Genomic DNA, 22,604 nt, shown 5'->3' on the forward strand with positions numbered 1-22,604 from the left:
TACAGAATTTGGAGTAGGACCCTAGTTTTAATCAACTATAATAAATAAATAATAAAGGTAATCTCATGATGAGTGTATATATTGTATAGATGGAGATGTTGCAGATTTGTTAGCTGTGTAGAACAGTCTCTGTGTGAGATAGATATAATTGCATTGATAATAAAAATGGACACCGTGCCTCATGATTAAATAAAAAAGAGATAGATGTATTAAAAAAGATGACGTTTGATATAGTACTCAGTAATGAGGTGGTCTACAGGGTAATATGAATCCGTAATGTGATAAACTATTAACAAATTGGAAAATATTGTGAATAAGTGTGTAAAATTGATGACTAAGAATTAATAATCAATTGTGTTGAAATAGTTGACAAGAAAGTGTATTTCTGTATTAATAAAGAGAAGAGTTAGTGCATTTATCTATAATAAAGAGAATTAGTGCATTTATTTAATCTATTAGGTGATATTGGAATAATATAAAATATATGACATGGTGAGAGAAACATGCAAACAATGTGTGAATCAAATGAAACCTTAACATAAATGAGATATTTATATCATAACAAGAGTGTGTGATAATTACGAATAATTATATGGTGATGTGTACCATATTTGAAAATTAATAGTGTCATTCAGTGAATTGGTTGGGGGATTGGTGGAATTTTGAAGCCAATATTTGATATCAATTTTATAGATATACATATCTTCCTCATTAGAGTATGCATATTTATTAAACATGAGAAAATGTCCAATGACAAATGATTACACTGGAAATTGGATGATTACATTAGGAAATACTAACCAAATGATGGTTATATAGGTTGCCCCATAGTTTGTGTAATTATAGGAAAGCTGTGTAACAATTTTCCTCATTTAGACCACCTGTGGTCCGGGTATTCATCAGAAAAATAAGTCTGGCCTCTTGTTTTAGCAATTCCTTATCCAGGTTGCCCCTTCTGATGCCCATTTAGATTTTTTGCATCCAAAAACTTGAAGTTCCTTGATGAAACTTAAGGAAATGTTTAGCAACCGGTGTAAGTGGCTTCATGCAGGTGATCTCTTTTTGCATTCTTGATGCTGGATATGTGTTCCATCAGCCTTCTATGTAACGGTCTTTTCGTTTTGCCAATGTAATGTAAATTACATGGGCATTTTAGATTATAAACAACACCAACCGTGTTGCATGTGATGTAATCTTGGATTTTCCACGTTTTATAGAATTTGTCACAATAGGAAGTTGTGGGTACCGTAATAGCACAGGCCTTGCAGGTTCCGCATTTATAGGATCCTTTTTGTGGATTTTAGGGACATGGACTCTTTCAAGGTGGCTATGAACCAGGACATCTCCTAGATTACTACATCTCCTCCAACTGATTTGGATACGTTCCTCTAACACTTTAGCAAGTCTTCAAAATATTGTTATGTTTGTAGAGAATGGTTTGAATTTCCTGCCATTCTAGACAGAATGTACCAATAAAGTGTACGGTGCCCGTGGTATCCTTTGTTTTGTTAATGTTTGGAGTGAGTAGTTGTCTTATACCTTGTTCCCTTTTTCCTCCCTTCCCCTTGCTTCCACCACAATGTGGCTGTCTTTGCCCTCTATTCTACAATCATTTATTGGTTTAAGGTTTATTACCGTACCCTCCCCCACCTGCCTAGTTTACAGCTTATACAATATAAGTAGCGTTATCCTGGTAACATTATGTTTTTATATATTCATTTTCTTACAGGACATATAAGGAGCAGGATTCAAATTAAGAGGACGTGGAAAGGGAAATTGTTCTCCGATCAAGCCAACTAAATACATCATATCTCCTTACACCTCAGGAGGAGGAACAAACACTATTTTATTTTCTGGATAGAAGAAACCTTCAGCAACTAATTTGTTTCTCACCTCATACATGATGAGTCTCACAGGAGAGAAGCCACATGTGTGCTCTAAATGTGACAAAGGCTTTACATATAAATCACAGCTTCTGGTACATCAGAGGAGTCACACAGGAGAGAATCTACATGTGTGCTCTGAGTGTGACAAAGGCTTTACATATATATCACAGCTTCTCATACATCAGATGAGTCACACAGGAGAGAAGCCATATAAATGTTCTGAATGCAGCAGATGTTTTTCCCAGAAGTCACATCTTGTCACACATCAGAGGAGTCACACAGGAGAGAAGCCATATAAATGTTCTGAATGCAGCAGATGTTTTTCCCAGGAGTCACATCTTGTCACACATCAGAGGAGTCACACAGGAGAGAAGCCATATAAATGTTCTGAATGTAGCAAATGTTTTTCCCAGAAGTCACTTCTTGTCCAACATCAGAGGAGTCACACAGGAGAGAAGCCATATAAATGTTCTGAATGCAGCAAATGTTTTTCCCAGAAGTCAAATCTTGTCCAACATCAGACGAGTCACACAGGAGAGAAGCCATATAAATGTTCTGAATGCAGCAAATGTTTTTCCTATAAGTCACATCTTGTCCAACATCAGAGGAGTCACACAGGAGAGAAGCCATATAAATGTTCTGAATGCAGCAAATGTTTTTGTCAGAAGTTAGATCTTGTCCAACATCAGCGGAGTCACACAGGAGAGAGGCCATATAAATGTTCTGAATGCAGCAAATGTTTTTCCCAGAAGTCACAGCTTGTCCGACATCAGAGGAGTCACACAGGAGAGAAGCCATATAAATGTTCTGAATGCAGCAAATGTTTTTCTCAGAAGTCACTTCTTGTCCAACATCAGAGGAGTCACACAGGAGAGAAGCCATATAAATGTTCTGAATGCAGCAAATGCTTTTTCCGGAAGTCACATCTTGTCCAACATCAGAGGAGTCACACAGGAGAGAGGCCATATAAATGTTCTGAATGCAGCAAATGTTTTTCCCATAAGTCACATCTTGTCCAACATCAGAGGAGTCACACAGGAGAGAGGCCATATAAATGTTCTGAATGCAGCAAATGTTTTCCCCAGAAGTCACATCTTGTACTACATCAGAGGAGTCACACAGGAGAGAAGCCATATAAATGTTCTGAATGCAGCAAATGTTTTTCTCAGAAGTCAGTTTTTGTCCGACATCAGACGAGTCACACAGGAGAGAAGCCATATAAATGTTCTGAATGCAGCAAATGTTTTTCCCAGAAGTCAAATCTTGTCCAACATCAGACGAGTCACAAAGGAGAGAAGCCATATAAATGTTCTGAATGCAGCAAATGTTTTTCCCGGAAGTCACATCTTGTCCTACATCAGATGAGTCACACAGGAGAGAAGCCATATAAATGTTCTGAATGCAGCAAATGTTTTTCTCAGAAGTCACATCTTGTACTACATCAGAGGAGTCACACAGGAGAGAAACCATATACAGGTTGAGTATCCCTTATCCAAAATGCTTGGGACCAGGAGAATTTTGGATAACGGATTATTCCGTATTTCGGGAATATTTTAATATTTCAATGATGTATTTTGAAGTATCTTGCATTTTGCTGTATAAACAAATAATATACACACAAATATATTTTATTACCACATAAAATACACACAAATATATTTTATTTGTTCAAAAAACAAGGTTTCAAAACGTGAAACAAAATGTGTGTACTATCTCAGCACTGAATTTGAATGCCAAGCAATCATTGTCTTGCACATATATAGTGCCAGTTACATATCATGTCCCCAGTGATGCTGTTACAAATGTCCCCAGTGAGTTTTTAGCAAAAAACTTTCTGGAATATCTGGTTTTCGGAATAATTCGGATAACGGATATTCGGATACGGGATACTCGACCTGTAAATGTTCTGCATGCAGCAAATGTTTTTCCCAGGAGTCACATCTTGTCCAACATCAGAGGAGTCACACAGGAGAGAAGCCATATAAATGTTCTGAATGCAGCAAATATTTTTCTCCTGCTCTGTTTCACTCACTGTATGTACAATGCCGCGCTTTGCCTCTCTCCCTGTGTACGTGCACTGCTGGGCTCTGCCTTCCTCGTATGTATGTACACTTCTGGGCTTTGCCTCCCTCCCTGTGTACATACACTGCAGTGGTCTGCCTCTTTCCCTGTATGTACACTGCGTGGCTCTGCCTCCTTCCCTCTACCAACACTGCTAACTCCCTCTGCCTAACTCCCTGTACGTACACTGCTGTGCTCTGCCTTCTTCCCTGTACGTACACTGCTGGGCTCGGCCTCCCTCCCTGTACGTACACTGCTGGGCTCGGCCTCCCTCCCTGTACATACACTGCTGGGCTCTGCCTCCCTCCCTTTATATGTACATTGCTGGGCCCTGCCTCCCTCCCTGTGTGTGTACATTGCTGGGCTCTGCCTCCCTCCCTGTGTACATACACTGCTGGGCTCTGCCTCCCTCCCTGTGTACATACACTGCTGGGATCTGCCTCCCTACCTGTGTGCGTACACTGCTGTGCTCTGCCTTCTTCCCTGTACGTACACTGCTGGGCTCAGCCTCCCTCCCTGTACATACACTGCTGGGCTCTGCCTCCCTCCCTTTATATGTACATTGCTGGGCCCTGCCTCCCTCCCTGTGTATGTACATTGCTGGGCTCTGTCTCCCTCCCTGTTTACATACACTGCTGGGATCTGCCTCCATCCGTCTATACATACACTGCTGGGCTCTGCCTCCCTTAATGTACATATACTGCTGGGCTCTGTCTACCCCCCTGTACGCACACTGCTGGGATCTGCCTTTCTCCCTGTATACATACACTGCTGGGCTCTGCCTCCCTCCCTGTGTACATACACTGCTGGGCTCTGCCTCCCTTTCTGTGTACATACACTGCTGGGCTCTGCCTCCCTCTCTGTGTACATACACTGCTGGGCTCTGCCTCCCTCTCTGTGTACATACACTGCTGGGCTCTGCCTCCCTCCCTGTGTACATACACTGCTGGGCTCTGCCTCCCTCCCTGTGTATGTTTACTGCTGGTGATGCAGTGATTACAGATAAAAAATATATTGCAGTGGGATTGCCTTTGGGGACCCCCCCCCCCAATAAAAAAAAGCAGCTGCACCCTCTATAGTTACACCACTGATTATAGGAACCCTGTATTACGGCCGTGTACCACCCTACAGGTCTCCTCTGGCCTCTCTCCTTTCTCTCATGCCTCTATATTGCTGCCTTACCTCACTCTCTCTGAATACTATGTACTACCTGTATCACATAGTAACCAATCATTATTACATGTGTTAGGTTGCTGACACTAGACTGCTAATAGTGGATTTCTAGTTGCTATGGGTTACAGCACATCCTTGCATCTCACATGTTATTAACCAGGTCTGATGGAGAGCACATTGTGTAATAGGCTAATACTAACATCCTCCATAATAAATAGCAGCCCAGTAACAGTATACACGTTACTATGACACAGTATATAGTGATTAGAGATGTGCGGCGGCCACTTTTTCGGGTTTTGGATCTGGATCTCCCTTCGTGTTTTGGATCTGGATTGGTTTTGGCAAAACCACCCTTGTGGGTTTTGGTTTTGGATCTGGATTTTTATGAAAAAATGATAAAAATGGCTAAAATAACTGAATTTGGGCCTGTTTTTGCCCCTAAAGTATTATTACCCCCAATAACATTAGTTCCCACTCATTTCTAGTCAATTTTGATCACTTCACAGCTCACAAAATTGTTTTCATTTACTGTAGTTGGGCCAAAAGGGTATACCGAGGTAGCTGGATGACTAAGCTAAGCGACAGCAGTGGGCATCACATACATGTGGACCTTACACTTCCAACCTGGCAGAGCGGCACTGCAGGGGCAGACAGGGTGGCAGTTTAATAAACTATCCCAAAAAAAGAGAAATGCTCCAAACAGCAAATACAAAGAGGTATCGGCCTTGTCATGACTGGTGGTAGCAGCTTCAGCACTCCCACTATTTCCTCCTCCATCATCCTCCAAAAATGTGTTTTTATTTTATTTATTACTTTTATTTCTTTTTCTTACTTTACACTGGACACAGCCATCACACTGGACACAGCCCCTTGGACACTGGACACAGACACTGGACACAGCCTGTCACACTGGACACAGCCCCTTGGACACTGGACACAGCCTGTCACCCTGGACACAGCCCCTGGACAATGGACACAGCCTCTGGACACAGCTCCTGTACACTGGACACAGCCGTCACACTGGACACAGCCCCTGGACAATGGACACAGCCGTCACACTGGACACAGCCTCTGGACACCGCTCCTGGACACAGCTCCTGTACACTGGACATTGGATATATGTCACGCTGGACACTGGATATATGCCGTCACACAATGGTTAGATGTCACACTGGCCACTGGATATATGCCGTCACACTGGACACAGGATATATGTCCTCACACTGGACACAGGATATATGTCCTCACAGTGGACACAGGATATATGTCCTCACACTGGACACAGGATATCTGTCGTCACACTGGACACTGGATATATGTCGTCACACTGGACACTGGATATATGTCGTCACACTGGACAATGGATATATGTCATGCTGGACACAGGATATATGCCGGCACACATTACATGTCACACTGGACACAGTATATATGTTGTGACTTGTGACACTGGACACAGGATATATTGTTGTCACACTGGCCACTGGATATATGTCGTCACACTGGAAACAGGATAAAGTATATGTCGTCACACTGGACACTGGATATATGTCGTCACACTGGACACTGGATATATGTCGTCACACTGGACACTGGATATATGTCGTCACACTGGACAATGGATATATGTCGTCACAGTGGACACAGGATATATGTCGTCACACTGGACACTGGATATATGCCGGTACACATTACATGTCACACTGGACACAGGATATATGTCATCACAGTGGACACAGGATATATGTCGTCACACTGGACAATGGATATATGTCACGCTGGACACAGGATATATGCCGGCACACATTACATGTCACACTGGACACAGGATATATGTTGTGACACTAGACACAGGATATATTGTCGTCACACTGGACACTGGATAGATGTCGTCACACTGGACACAGGATATATGTCATCACACTGGACACAGGATAGATGTCGTCACTCTGGTCACAAAATATGTCATCAGTCATCACACAGGACAGGACACAGGATATATGTCGTGAGTGACTCGTGACACTGGACAATGGATAAGATATAGGCTGTCACACTGGACACAGCCCCTTGTATTACTGCAGCCCCTGTACACAGTGTACTACTCAGCAACACTGCAGCCCCTGCTTGTGAGCACTGCAGCACTGAGTTAGTTAAATCACAAAAAACACAGGGTTCAGGGCTAAAAAAATCACAACACAGGGCTTAGGGCTAAATAAATCACAACAGGGCACGGGCCACAGGACAGCCCCTGGACAGTGGACACTGCAGCCCCTGCGTGTGAGCACTGCAGCACCTAGTTAGTTAAATCACACTACAGGGCTCAGGCCTATAAACAGTCACTGACTCTCAATACAAGTCTACAACACAGGGCAGTGAGGGCACAGGGCAGGTCACGGAGCACAGGGCAGTGAGGTGAGGGCACAGGGCAGGTCACGGAGCACAGCACAGGGCAGTGAGGGCACAGGGCAGGTCATGGAGCACAGCACAGGGCAGTGAGGGCACAGGGCAGGTCACGGAGCACAGCACAGGGCAGTGAGGGCACAGGGCAGGTCACACAGCACAGGGCAGTGAGGGCACAGGGCAGGTCACGGAGCACACGGAGCTTCCCAACCACCCTCTTCCCTCTCCAAGATTGAAGTGAAGATGGCGGGGCGCGCGAGCGTCTTTTATAAGATCCCGCTCCCGCGAGAATCCGACAGCGCGATGATGACGTTCGGCCTCGTTATTGGTCCGAAATTCAGGCGGAAACTCCCGATCCGGCTCGGATCTGGCCCGGATCCCTGATATTCGGATCTGTCGGATCTCGGGGATCCGGACCCGCTCATCTCTAATACCGATATAATCTGCATGTAGACTGAAGGACGATGATCTAACAATATCTGTAATAACCATGTATATTACTAGTAGCTGTCCCCAGAACAGGGGAATAAAAGCTGATCTGGATAAATGGGATTCTGTTACCGATTGTATAACTATAGACTTTGTTTCTCTATAATACTTTGTACATTCTTCTACATGTTACAGATAGTTAGGTGGTCCTGTAGTGATGACCATCTGGTAACCTATAATAACACCCTAAATAAACTAATTATCCTTCAGCAAATGGATTATTGATGTCTTTATTACTGGTGCTGACATATAACCACAGCGACTACCTGCCAATCGGGGATTGCTCAGTACAAGGAGAGATGCATTATATTCCCTGCTTGCTGTGGTCCTTTCTTGTCTGCTGTCCTCCAGATGGAACACTCAGACTAGATCAGTTGCTGTGACACATAACAGCTTGGCCATCTTATGTCCCTGGGCCTGATTCAGAGATGATCAGTAATCTGAGAAAAAGAGAACCGAGGGCTGATTAAGCTAGAGGTGCCATAAACTACTGAAGGAATCCGAGATGCCTGCACTTTAAGTTGTGTTTGTTAAGGGGGCTATGATGCTGCAGCAATAGCCAATTAGGGAGCAGGGGAGGAGTTCCTGCAGTTAGGAATAGCCAGAGGGTCAGGTGATCTGCCTCTCTGGTCCGAATTTCCTGGCTGCAAGGTGTGTTCAGAACCCCTCCTGTACAGCTATTTTGATTCTGCTTAACCCCTTCCCGACATTTGACGTACATGTACGTCATGGTCGGGAAGTACTTCCCGACATTTGACGTACATGTACGTCATGACTTCTAACTGTCACTGCGTCTAGAGACGCAGTGACAGTTAGGTGATGTCTGCTGTCCCTGACAGCAGACATCCCCCCTCGCCGCCCAGGGGGGGCAGGGGTGCCCCCCCCGGTCGGCGATCGCTGTGATTGGCTGTTCAAATCTGAACAGCCATTCACAGCGTTTCCTGTGTTACCGGCGGCTAAGCCGCTCGGTAACACAGGGATCGGTGCTGTCAGGTACAGCACCGATCACCACCGATGTGCAGCCCACCCCTCGCACCCGCCGGGCACTCACCCGGCAGCAGCAGCGGCTCCAACGGCTCCCCCGGAGCGTCTGGAGCGCACGCAGCGCTGCCCTCCTCCCCCCCCCCCGCAGCAGCAGCAGCAGCATCAAGCTGCTGAAAAAGGTGTACAATAAAATATATGCACTGAAAATATATGTATATATATATATATATATACATACACACACACATATATATATATGTGTGTGTGTATATATATGTATATATATAAATATATATATGTATATATATAAATATATATATATATATATATACATATATACACACATATATATATATATGTGTGTGTGTGTGTGTATATACCCCACCGATCGCCAGCCCCCCCCCCCCCCTCCCACCCGGCAGCCCCCCTCCCACCCACCCGGCTGCCGCAGCGCCAGCACCCCTCCCACCCCCCCGCCAGCCGCAGCGCCAGCCCCCCTCCCAAAGCTGGTGACTAAAATGGGGTCACTTGTGGGGGGGTTCCACTGTATTGGTGCTTCGGGGGTCTTGCTAATGCGACATAGCACCCACCATTCATTCCGCCACCAAAAATCACTCCTTCCCTTCTGAGTCCTGCCATGCACCCAACTGGTATTTTTTGGTCACACGTGAGGCATTGCCGTACTCGGGAGAAATTGGGGCACAGATTTTGGGGTGCTTTGTCTCCTTCATTCCTTGTGAAAATAAAAAATTTTGAGCCAGAACTGCATTTTTGTGTAAAAAATTACATTTTTTTACACAAAAATGCAGATCTGGCTCAAAATTTTTCATTTTCACAAGGAATGAAGGAGACAAAGCACCCCAAAATCTGTGCCCCAATTTCTCCCGAGTACGGCAATGCCTCATGTGTGACCAAAAAATACCAGTTGGGTGCATGGCAGGACTCAGAAGGGAAGGAGTGATTTTTGGATTTTGCAGCACAGATTCTGGTTGAATGACCCCCGAAACACCCATACAGTGGAACCCCCCCACAAGTGACCCCATTTTGCAAACTACACCCTTCAGGGAATTCATCAAGGGGTATAGTGTACATTTCAAACCCCCCGGGGTTTCACCAATTTTGATACAACTGAGCTGTGAAAATGAAAAATTAATTTTTTTTATTTTCACTGCCCAGTTGTACCACAATTGGTGAAACCCCTGGGGGTTTGAAATGTACACTATACCCCTAGATGAATTCCCTGAAGGGTGTAGTTTGCAAAATGGGGTCACTTGTGGGGGGGTTCCTAACTTTTAGCATCTTATGGTGCCTAGAAACCTACATGGTGCCTAAAAAATAATCTCATAAAAAGGAGGCTCCAAAATCAAGTAGGTGCTCCTTCTATTATGAAGCCTGTGGTTTGGTCACCGTGCACACTAGGGCCACATATAGGATATTTATGAAAACAAAAGAATTGGGGGAATCAATTTTTAGTCACATTTCTCTAGTAAAATCTACTGTATTCGTTAGAAAAATGTATTAAAATTGAAACTCTGCAAAAAAAATGAAATTTTGAAATTTCACCTACACTTTGTTTTAATTCCTGTGAAACACCTAAAGGGTTAACAAACTTCCAAAATGCTGTTTTGAATACTGTGAGGGGTGCAGTTTTTGAAATGGCATCATTTATGGGGGTGTCTCACATACAAGTCCCTCAAAGTCACATCAGAACTGAACTGGTCCCTAAAAAAATCAGTGTTTGAAATTTTCTTGAAAATTTGAGAATTTGCTATTCATATTTTACGCCTCCTAGTGTCCAAAAAAATGAAATGGAAGTTGAAATAATGATGGCAACATAAAGTAGACATATGGTCTATGTTAGTTATTAACTATTTTGAGTGGTATGATTATTTGTCTCACAAGCAGAAAATTTAACATTTTGCAAATCGCTAAATTTTCCATTTTTTCACGACATTTTGGTATTTTTCACAAAAAAACACAGACTGTATCGACCCAAATTTACCACTAATTTGAAGTACAATGTGTCACGAAAAAACAATCTCAAAATCACTGGGATAAGTAAAAGCAAAAAAAAGTTATCCCCACTTAAGTGAGACATGTCAGATTTGAAAAAAATGGCTCTGTCAGGAACGCAAAAACTAGCTCTGTCAGGAAGGGGTTAAATTCCTTTAACTTCCTCATAATCCTCACATCTCCTCTTTCTTTATATATCTTTCTCCTCTCTCTCCCCTATCTCACTCTTTTCCGGGGTTCTGACAGCCTTTCTGTCACTGCAGTGTGCACCTCAGCAGAACGGCCTAGTTATGCCGCGCCCGCGTAGATCGCGTAACCCACCCGCCCGTTACCTGCATCAAGGCTCCCCCTCTGATCCTGCCCCGGCTGGCGGCGAGCCGGCTGGGCGGGGAGGCAGAGCGGCGGCGAGACCGGGTGCGCGAGGGGGGCCCTGCGCCGCCACCGGGGGAGCCTCCGCTATCCCCGGCGGGTGCACTAACATCCCTGCGCGGTCGCGGCCTAGTGCCGCAGGTGACCGCGTCATCAGCCGATGACGCGGTCACCCGCGGCACTAGGCCGCGACCGCGCAGGTATGTTAGTGCGCCCGCCGGGGATAGCGGAGGCTCCCCCGGTGGCGGCGCAGGTCCCAGGAGGGGTACCAGGGCGAGGGGGAATACAGCAGGGGCTGCGCTAGGCGCTCCCACGGTGTGGCAAGATGGCCGGCGGGCTCCAGCAGCGCGTAGCGGGTCCCAGCATGCCCAGAGTGCGCACACCTCAGGCAGGTAAGGCCCCGAGTGATGCCATGAAGGCTTTTGTGTGGAGTTTGTGCTCCAGGGGGCAGACTGTGTCAGCCTGAGACGGCTGTTGGCCGGTGTGTCGTTCTTCTCATCGCTGTATGGGAGATAGGACCCCGGCCGGTCTTTTGTGGTGTCTAGATCCTTGAGGGGCTGGCGCCGCGCTTGCCCTGTGGCTCCGGATAGCAGACGGCACATAGACGTGTCCCTGCTGCCTCCTTTATTGGGGGCAGTGAGGGATATATGTCATTCCGATTATGAGGTCCAACTGTTTCGCCTGGCATATGCTATGGCTTTCCACGGAGCTTTCAGGGTTGGCGAGCTGGTAGCCCCGTCAAGGCAGCGGCCTTCGCCTCTGTTGATAGAGGACGTGGTAATTCAGGTCGACTTGGTTTGGTGCCGGGTCCGGCGTTCCAAGACGGACCAGGCTGGGAGAGGTCAATGGCTGTCATTGCAGCCGTGCCCGGTGGAAGGGATATGCCCAGTGACGATGGCAAGCGCCTACGCCCTGTTGCGGCCCGACTGCCCGGGGGCATGGCTAATGCACTTGGATGGTTCCTCATTGACCAAATACCAGTTCTGCCACGTTTTGGGGCGTGCCCTGGTCTCGCTTGGCCTTGATCCGAGGGAGTTTGGAACACACTCTTTTCGGATTGGGGCGGCCACATCTGCCGCTGCTGGGGGTCAATCCGACGCAGAGATACAGTCTCTGGGTCGATGGCGTTCGGCAGCATTCCGCAGATACATTCGGCCTGGTCTATCTGTCCAACTGCCTGACTGTAGCCGACTGGACGCATAAGTACTCGTCTCACTTTAGCGGGAGTCTTGAGGTGGTCCACTTTCCCCCGGGGGCACAATTCGGCTGAATTACAATTTGACATGGCGTCATGGATAGTTTACTCCGGGGGTTTTCTGTGCAGTGTGCCTCAAGGTCTGGTCGGCTACGGTTTCTTTCTCTTCTCTCCCTCTCCAGTGTGTTTGACTTGTTGAGAGCGGCGAGATGTTGATGGCATGCGTCCTAACCTGTTTACATCTTGCAGGTCGCAGAGACGTCAAGACGGTGTGGGTGATGGGACACTCGTTTGTCCACTGGGCGTCAAAAGCGTGTGAGAGTTTGACTAAGGGTATGCGTGCGAAAGCTCGAATGATTCGATGGTTGGGAGTGCATGGCATGCTTTGGGGAGCGTTGCAGGGCCTATTGCTACGGTCAGTTCGGGACTTTGGAGTCCCTGAGGTGCTAATTTTGCACCTGGGCGGAAACGATCTAGGCCGATGCACTGCCTCAGAGTTGCGGTCAATTATTATCAGGGACCTGCATATTATAGCCCAGACGCTCCCCTGCTGCCGCCTGGTCTGGTCCTCAATGATTCCCAGGCGGGTCTGGAGGACAGCCAGGTCAGGGCCCCGCTTGGATGGCGCACGGAGAAAGGTCAATGCTGCGGTGCAGCGATACCTGTTGGCGAATAGCGGTGGTGTCATCAGGCATGACTCCATCGTCTATAAGCGGGGTTCCCTGTATAGGCCGGACGGTGTCCATTTAAGTCCCGAAGGAATGGCAATATTCCTGGACGACCTGTTTAGAGGTTTTTAGTTGAAGTTATGGTTGTTAGGTAGAAGTGCTGAGCGTTAGGGTGGCGGTGCTGCAGCCTAATGCTTGGCTTGTGGCGGTAAAGAACGGTCCTTGTTCAAATGCTGATATGAGGATAGTGGGGTGCGCTCTCCCCTCAATGATACGCCACGAGCCCATGCCCCTTGGACAGGGGATGGGCTGCACCATCCGCACGGGTGGGTTGCGTGGGAGAGTTGAACACCAACGCTGTGTGAATGGTGTGATGTCATCTTACCCTTCTTTTCTCTATGACCGTTCTTTAGGGCCGCCACCCTCTTTTATAAGATCAATATATTTAAATAGTTGTCAATAATAAATTTGACATTCATATTGAAACGCCAGCACTTGTGTCTGTCTCTTTATTTTAGTGTTAAGATAGATAAGTTTAGATAAGTTATTAAAGTGTCGGGGCATAAGGATTACCGATGGCAAGTTTATGCCAGGTGACTGCGAGTAGAAAGCTGCCGCTCAGACAGAAAGCAAAAACACCTTGGGTGACATTTAATGGGATGAGATTTTTAGTAATGTTCTGAAATCCCACATTATCGCATTTTCCAAAATCGAGAATTTTTTTAGATAATCAACTATTTAAATTAGATGCAAATTTGCGGTAAAAAATGCGATATGGTGCGATTTTTAGTCCTGAAAATGTGCGAATTAATGCAAATGTGTGGTTTGTGTAAATAAATGCATAGGGTCCCCCCTCCTGAGCAAAACCAGCCCCGTGCTGGTCTCTGAAATTCAGGGGAATAAAAACATAGGGGATCCCCAGTATTTCTTAAATCAGCACCAGGCTCAAGGGCAGGTCTGGGTTCCCAAAATACAGGGGACAAAATGACTAGGGGTCCACTGGGTCTTGTAGTTCTACAACATTACAAATAGTGATATAAAACACACATACACACAGTTCCACACACATGAGGGTAATCCAGGGCTGCCGACTTTTAAGGTGCGTACACACATACAGATTTTCTGTCTGATCTAAATGTATGGGAGCATATGACAATCAAAAGATTGTTCCCAAACGCTTGAAAACAGACAGTGATCAGTCAGACATTGTTTAAATCATTCTGATATAACAAATTTAACAAAGCAGATACTTTTTTTCTGTTTTTCTGAATTTGGGTTGAAATTTTCAGATTGTCATTTGCTCCCATACATTTCCAGGTTTTTGTTCCCACCAGATAGATCAGACAGAGAATCTGTGTGTATGCACCTTGAGAATCTCCTCTCCGGGAGAAGCCCTGAGAGGATACTTTCAGCAGCAGTTCAGGGGGAGGGGCTTGAACGTGACATCATTAAATCCCGCCCCCAGGATGTAAAATAACCGAATTGGCTAAAATGATCCGATTGTGATGTTTTAGCTCCGCCCCCTCCTCTGAGACCTGCGGATTGCGGCATTTAAATGCCGAGGTCATGGGAAGACTGCTGCAATCGGGGGCGCAGTGGGGGTCCACCTGAATCCAGGAGGGTTGCCCACCTTTCTGGGGGGCCAGGAGGGCGACCCGATTCTCGGGAGACTCCCGACCATTCTGGGAGGGTAGCAACCCTGGGATAATCATACATTAAGAGGGAAGTCCAGGCGCAGAGCATTGTGTACCGAATGCAATGGGTCATGTTGGAGGGTATGTCATTGCACTGTGCCCCAGTCCTGCTTACCATGTATGCTATCCGCAGAGCATTGCACTGTGCCCCAGTCCTCCACCATGTATGCTACTGCAGAGCATTGCACTGTGCCCCAGTCCTGCTTACCATGTATGCTATCTGCAGAGCATTGCACTGTGCCCCAGTCCTGCTTACCATGTATGCTATCTGCAGAGCATTGCACTGTGCTTCAGTCCTCCACCATGTATGCTACTGCAGAGCATTGCACTGTGCCTCAGTCCTCCACCATGTATGCTATCTGCAGAGCATTGCACTGTGCCTCAGTCCTGCTTACCATGTATGCTATCTGCAGAGCATTGCACTGTGCCCCAGTCCTGCTTACCATGTATGCTACTGCAGAGCATTGCACTGTGCCTCCGTCCTCCACCATGTATGCTACTGCAGAGCATTGCACTGTGCCTCAGTCCTCCACCATGTATGCTACCATACCTCCCAACTTCTGTGCTGATGAAATAGGGACACTCGCGCGGCCGAAAAGGGGGCGCGGCGTATGCTAATTAGCCGCAACCTCATTTTCATACGAGAATAGATGCTGTGCGCATGCGCACAGCGTCTATTCTATTAGATTGGGGGTCTCCCAACTGCCACCCCCCGCAGTGGGACAATGCCTGCCGCGGGTGGGACAGCGGGACAGGACCCGAAAATCGGGTCTGTCCCGCTGTAATCGTGACAGTTGGGAGGTATGTGCTACTGCAGAGCATTGTACTGTGCCTCAGTCCTCCTCACCATGTATGCTATCTGCAGAGCATTGCACTGTGCCCCAGTCCTCCTCACCATGGCCCTTATTCTGATCGGTGCGGCCCGATCAGAATATGCGGCCGCAACCGTGCAGGCGAATCCCCGCCTTCCATACGGATCGCCACCTGCCGTCCGTACGCGGATATGTGGCGATCCGCATGAAATTGGACGGGGATACGCCTCCTCCGTCTTGGGAGCTGCCCCTGCATTCGATGGTCGAACTCCTGCAAGCCGGGTACCAGTGTGGAGCAGCACTGTCACCGGAGGTCTCCGCCGGGGAGCAGGTGAGTTGGATTTGCCTCCTTAGGTACCCCTGGGGAGTAACACGGATCCCGGACCCCGGATTCTGCAGCCCAGGAGCCCCGGAACCCCAGGACCAGCCCCGGAACCAGGACCAAGGCCCCGGAACCGGACTCTTCTGCCCTGGAGCCCCGGAGGACGGACCCAGGATCCAGGGACTGACCTACGGGCTCAAGGTAGGTAAGTATCAGTGTGTGTGTGTTTTGTGTGTATTAAACTTTTATTTTACAGGGTGTCAGTGTGATTTTGTGCACTATTTTTTTCACTGCAGAACTACAAGTGCCAGCGGGCCCTTTAATGCCCCGCATGCTGGGACTTGTGGTTCCCCAAGTCCCAGCATGCGGGGTAGGCTTGCTGGGACTCATAGTTCGCCAGTGTAAAACAATAGTTTTAATTCTTTTTTTTTACACAAGTCATCAGCCCGATGCCCACCGGCCAGGGGCATCGGGGACAGCCCCGGACTATCAGCATGGGCTGGTAAGTCCTGGAGGGGGGGGACCCCTTCATTGGGGGGGTCCCCACTTCCCCAGGACCCCTGCCCATGCTGACCAGCCAGGGGGTTAATGCTTTGGCCGCGGGAGCTTATATAATAAGTTTCCCCCGGCTGTGGCATTACCCTGCTGGCTGGTTGTGTCCGGTGCTGGTTCTTAAAATACGGGGGACCCCTAGTCATTTTGTCCCCCGTATTTTGGGAACCAGCGCCGGACCTTGAGCCTGGTGCTGGTTTTATAAAATCCAGGGAACCCCAACTTGATTGTTCCTTTGATTTTATGATACCAGCACCGGCTTTTTGAGCCCGGGGCTGGTAATGCTTAGGAGGGGGACAGCACGCCAGTTTTTTATTTAAATTTCTTTTTTAACTATTTTTTTACAGCAGAAGCATGCACAGATCTCAATGATCTGTGCATGTTTCTGCCTAACTCGCCAGTCAGAAGCTGGTCTATTTTTTTTGCGATTTTTTTTAAACTCCCATATGCGACTTTAGAACTCGCATCCTATTACATATGCGAGTTCCATAGTTTACTATGGGAAAACATCTGGATGCGATTTTCAGTGTGCCTGAAAATCGCATCTTTAAAATGTGTGATTTTGCGGTAAAAAATGCGATTTTTACCGCGACTCGCATCCTATTACATGTGCGATTTTTAGAAAAAATGCGATTTTGGTCAATTTTGACCAAAAATCGCAAAAGTCTAAAAATCACACCCTATTACATATCGGCCCATGTCTCTTACTGCTTCGCCTCGTTATATATATTTATAATGTAATCATTTGTAATGATTTGCGGCACTCAAAGGGTCTTTTTTTCTCAAAAGCAAAATTTGTATTGTAATGAAGAACAGGTTACATATAAATCATGGGTGGATGCCCCGACGTTTCAATGCCACCACTGGATTTTTCTTCCAGGGCCCATGCTTGTAACAAACTGTGCAAACAGACTGCATAAATACAGAGAGTTTTATACTTACCTGTCCGTGCTCTGGGCGGGAGCCAGGTTCAGCGTGGAGGACTCGCACATGCTTCCTTGTGTCCGTCCGTCCCGCGTTGATGACGTCACCTGCCTTCTGATCCTGTTGCCCTGGAGACGCATCTCTACATGAAAGCGTCTCTCCGGGTTCTAGAATACTTCAGCCAGTTGGCGTCATGCCAGCTCCCTGCCCAGCACTGAGCTAACCACATCTAAATCAGTACAATAAGGCATACTCATATATATAAAATATAACTGACTGCATCAGTATTTACTGGGTGTGGATACCTACTGTATATGTGTATTATAAATATATGTAATGGATTAATATGCATTTTAAGGCGCATTTTGTTAGAGAGTGCTAAGGTAGATGTGACATAAAGTATGCTTAGCAGGCACACTCAGATATGTTTTTTGCATAGTTGCCTACCCTCCTGCATTCTGCAGGAGACTCCCTGACATAGCAGCAATCTCCCTCTCTCCCTCATTAGTCTAGCAATCTCCCTCATGTCACCTAGCCCACATTACACTGTTACATCATAGTTACCTCCCCTCCTGCATTCTGCAGGAGACTCCCTGACATAGCAGCAATCTCCCTCTCTCCCTCATTAGTCTAGCAATCTCCCTCATGTCACCTAGCCGACATTACACTGTTACATCATAGTTACCTCCCCTCCTGCATTCTGCAGGAGACTCCCTGACATAGCAGCAATTTACCTCTCTCCCTCATTAGTCTAGCAATCCCCCTCATGTCACCTAGCCCACATTACACTGTTACAGCATAGTTACCTCCCCTCCTGCATTCTGCAGGAGACTCCCTGACATAGCAGCAATCTCCCTCTCGCCCTCATTAGTCTAGCAATCTCCCTCATGTCACCTAGCCCACATTACACTGTTACATCATAGTTACCTCCCCTCCTGCATTCTGCAGGAGACTCCCTGACATAACAGCAATCTCCCTCTCTCCCTCATTAGTCTAGTAATCTCCCTCATTACACCTATCCCGCACTACACTGTTAAATTTTTTTGGGGAAAAAGGAATGAGAGCTAGATAAATTTACATTGAGTCATCAGCACCATTTCCCAGCACTTTACCAAGTACAGTATAGTAGCTCTTACTAACTGCTTTAGGGCTCATCTACATTTGTATATTTCATTTTATTTATTTATTTTATTTATTTACAGTTTCTTATATAGCGCAGCAGATTTCATTACAGTGTCTTATATAGCGCAGCAGATTCCGTTACAGTGTCTTATATAGCGCAGCAGATTCCGTTACAGTATCTTATATAGTGCAGCAGATTCCGTTACAGCGTCCTATATAGCGCAGCAGATTCCGTTACAGTGTCTTATATAGCGCAGCAGATTCCGTTACAGTGTCTTATATAGCGCAGTAGATTCCGTTACAGTGTCTTATATAGCGCAGCAGATTCCGTTACAGTGTCTTATATAGCGCAGCAGATTCCGTTACAGTGTCTTATATAGCGCAGAAGATTCCGTTACAGTGTCTTATATAGCGCAGCAGATTCCGTTACAGTGTCTTATATAGCGCAGCAGATTCCGTTACAGTGTCTTATATAGCGCAGCAGATTCCGTTACAGTGTCTTATATAGCGCAGCAGATTCCGTTAGTGTCTTATATAGCGCAGCAGATTCCGTTACAGCGTCTTATATAGCGCAGCATATTCCATTACAGAGTCTTATATAGTGCAGCAGATTCCGTTACAGCGTCTTATATAGCGCAGCAGATTTCGTTACAGTTTCTTATATAGTGCAGCAGATTCCATTACAGTGTCTTATATAGCGCAGCAGATTCCGTTACAGCGTCTTATATAGCGCAGCAGATTCCGTTACTGCGTCTTATATAGCGCAGCAGATTCCGTTACAGTGTCTTATATAGCGCAGCAGATTCCATTACAGTGTCTTATATAGCGCAGCAGATTCCGTTACAGTGTCTTATATAGTGCAGCAGATTCCATTACAGTGTCTTATATAGCGTAGCAGATTCCGTTACAGTGTCTTATATAGCGCAGCAGATTTCGTTACAGTTTCTTATATAGTGCAGCAGATTCCATTACAGTGTCTTATATAGCGCAGCAGATTCCGTTACAGCGTCTTATATAGCGCAGCAGATTCCGTTACTGCGTCTTATATAGCGCAGCAGATTCCGTTACAGTGTCTTATATAGCGCAGCAGATTCCATTACAGTGTCTTATATAGCGCAGCAGATTCCGTTACAGTGTCTTATATAGCGCAGCAGATTCCATTACAGTGTCTTATATAGCGCAGCAGATTCCGTTACAGTGTCTTATATAGTGCAGCAGATTCCATTACAGTGTCTTATATAGCGTAGCAGATTCCGTTACAGTGTCTTATATAGTGCAGCAGATTCCGCTTTACAATAGTAGACAGTGATAAAACAAACTGGGTAACAGCAGACAGACTTGGAGGTAGGAGGGCCCTGCTGCAAGCTTACAATCTATAGGGATATAGGGGGGAAACATAAGGACAGGCACCAGTAATAGCATAGCAGTTAATTTTAAAAGATTCCTCTCAGATGTAGCAGTACACACCCACGCTTCTAGGTGCCTCATTCACAATCTCCAGTGGCGGTTTTTTACGTATGGGCTGCAGCCCCCCCAGGTAAAATCCGCCACTGTAGTGAAGCCAAATGCAGTCTGTGAGACTGCACTGGCTTCACTGTGATTGGCACTGACTTCCTATTGGAAGTCCGACCTGCCAATCACCCAAGGCAGTCCCATTGGGAGGTGTTCCCTCCCTCTGGGATGCCTCTATGGGCTGCTGCATGGCAGCCTATAAAATCCAGGGTCTGCACATGCGCAGTACCTACGGCAGTACTGTCCATGTGCCGGTCCCTATATTGTACAGGCTCCGGGACTGCACATGCGCGGTACCTACAGCAGTACTGTCCATGTGCCGGTCCCTATATTGTACAGGCTCCGGGACTGCACATGTGCGGTACCTACGGCAGTACTGTCCATGTGCCGGTCCCTATATTGTACAGGCTCCGGGACTGCACATGCGCAGTACCTACGGCAGTACTGTCCATGTGCCGGTCCCTATATTGTACAGGCTCCAGGACTGCACATGCGCAGTACCTACGGCAGTACTGTCCATGTGCCGGTCCCTATATTGTACAGGCTCCGGGACTGCACATGCGCAGTACCTACGGCAGTACTGTCCATGTGCTGGTCCCTGTATTGTACAGGCTCCGGGACTGGCTACATGCGCAGTACCTACGGCAGTACTGTCCATGTGCCGGTCCCTATATTGTACAGGCTCCAGGACTGCACATGCGCGGTACCTACGGCAGTACTGTCCATGTGCCGGTCCCTATATTGTACAGGCTCCAGGACTGCACATTCGTGGTACCTACGGCAGTACTGTCCATGTGCTGGTCCCTATATTGTACAGGCTCCAGGACTGCACATGCGCGGTACCTACGGCAGTACTGTCCATGTGCTGGTCCCTATATTGTACAGGCTCCAGGACTGCACATGCGCAGCACCTACGGCAGTACTGTCCATGTGCCGGTCCCTATATTGTACAGGCTCCAGGACTGCACATGCGCGGTACCTACGGCAGTACTGTCCATGTGCCGGTCCCTATATTGTACAGGCTCCAGGACTGCACATGCGCGGTACCTACGGCAGTACTGTCCATGTGCTGGTCCCTATATTGTACAGGCTCCAGGACTGCACATGCGCAGCACCTACGGCAGTACTGTCCATGTGCCGGTCCCTATATTGTACAGGCTCCAGGACTGCACATGCGCAGCACCTACGGCAGTACTGTCCATGTGCCGGTCCCTATATTGTACAGGCTCCGGGACTGCACATGCGCAGTACCTACGGCAGTACTGTCCATGTGCTGGTCCCTATATTGTACAGGCTCCGGGACTGCACATGCGCAGTACCTACGGCAGTACTGTCCATGTGCCGGTCCCTATATTGTACAGGCTCCAGGACTGCACATGCGCGGTACCTACGGCAGTACTGTCCATGTGCCGGTCCCTATATTGTACAGGCTTCAGGACTGCACATGCGCGGTACCTACGGCAGTACTGTCCATGTGCTGGTCCCTATATTGTACAGGCTCCGGGTCTGCACATGCGCGGTACCTACGGCAGTACTGTCCATGTGCTGGTCCCTATATTGTACAGGCTCCGGGACTGCACATGCACGGTACCTACGGCAGTACTGTCCATGTGCCGGTCCCTATATTGTACAGGCTCCGGGACTGCACATGCGCGGTACCTACGGCAGTACTGTCCATGTGCCGGTCCCTATATTGTACAGGCTCCGGGACTGCACATGCGCAGCACCTACGGCAGTACTGTCCATGTGCCGGTCCCTATATTGTACAGGCTTCGGGACTGCACATGCGCGGTACCTACGGCAGTACTGTCCATGTGCTGGTCCCTATATTGTACAGGCTCCAGGACTGCACATGCGCGGTACCTACGGCAGTACTGTCCATGTGCCGGTCCCTATATTGTACAGGCTCCGGGACTGCACATGCGCAGTACCTACGGCAGTACTGTCCATGTGCCGGTCCCTATATTGTACAGGCTCCGGGACTGCACATGCGCAGTACCTACGGCAGTACTGTCCATGTGCTGGTCCCTATATTGTACAGGCTCCGGGACTGCACATGCGCAGTACCTACGGCAGTACTGTCCATGTGCTGGTCCCTATATTGTACAGGCTCCGGGACTGCACATGCGCAGTACCTACGGCAGTACTGTCCATGTGCCGGTCCCTATATTGTACAGGCTCCGGGTCTGCACATGCGCAGTACCTACGGCAGTACTGTCCATGTGCCGGTCCCTATATTGTACAGGCTCCGGGACTCACATGCGCGGTACCTACGGCAGTACTGTCCATGTGCCGGTCCCTATATTGTACAGGCTCCGGGACTGCACATGCGCGGTACCTACGGCAGTACTGTCCATGTGCCGGTCCCTATATTGTACAGGCTCCAGGACTGCACATGCGCGGCACCTACGGCAGTACTGTCCATGTG

The 22,604-nt window shown here is 47.6% G+C and overlaps 1 protein-coding gene across 1 annotated transcript; it reads left to right on the forward strand.

The window, feature by feature from the left end:
- The first annotated feature begins 470 nt into the window (after positions 1-470).
- On the forward strand, positions 471-8,187 carry LOC146075995 (uncharacterized). Its single transcript, XM_083185752.1, has one exon. The coding sequence runs from the start codon at positions 1,901-1,903 to the stop codon at positions 3,365-3,367; it is 1,467 nt and encodes a 488-aa protein (XP_083041878.1). The 5' UTR covers positions 471-1,900; the 3' UTR covers positions 3,368-8,187.
- Positions 8,188-22,604: the final 14,417 nt, after the last annotated feature.

The sequence above is a fragment of the Crinia signifera genome, chromosome 4 (genome assembly GCF_055691185.1).
Source record: "Crinia signifera chromosome 4, ASM5569118v1, whole genome shotgun sequence".
NCBI lineage: Eukaryota > Metazoa > Chordata > Amphibia > Anura > Myobatrachidae > Crinia > Crinia signifera.

Bases quoted from the DNA above. Each gene is read 5' to 3' on its own strand.
- LOC146075995 (XM_083185752.1), top strand. From the start codon at position 1,901: ATGATGAGTCTCACAGGAGAGAAGCCACATGTGTGCTCTAAATGTGAC.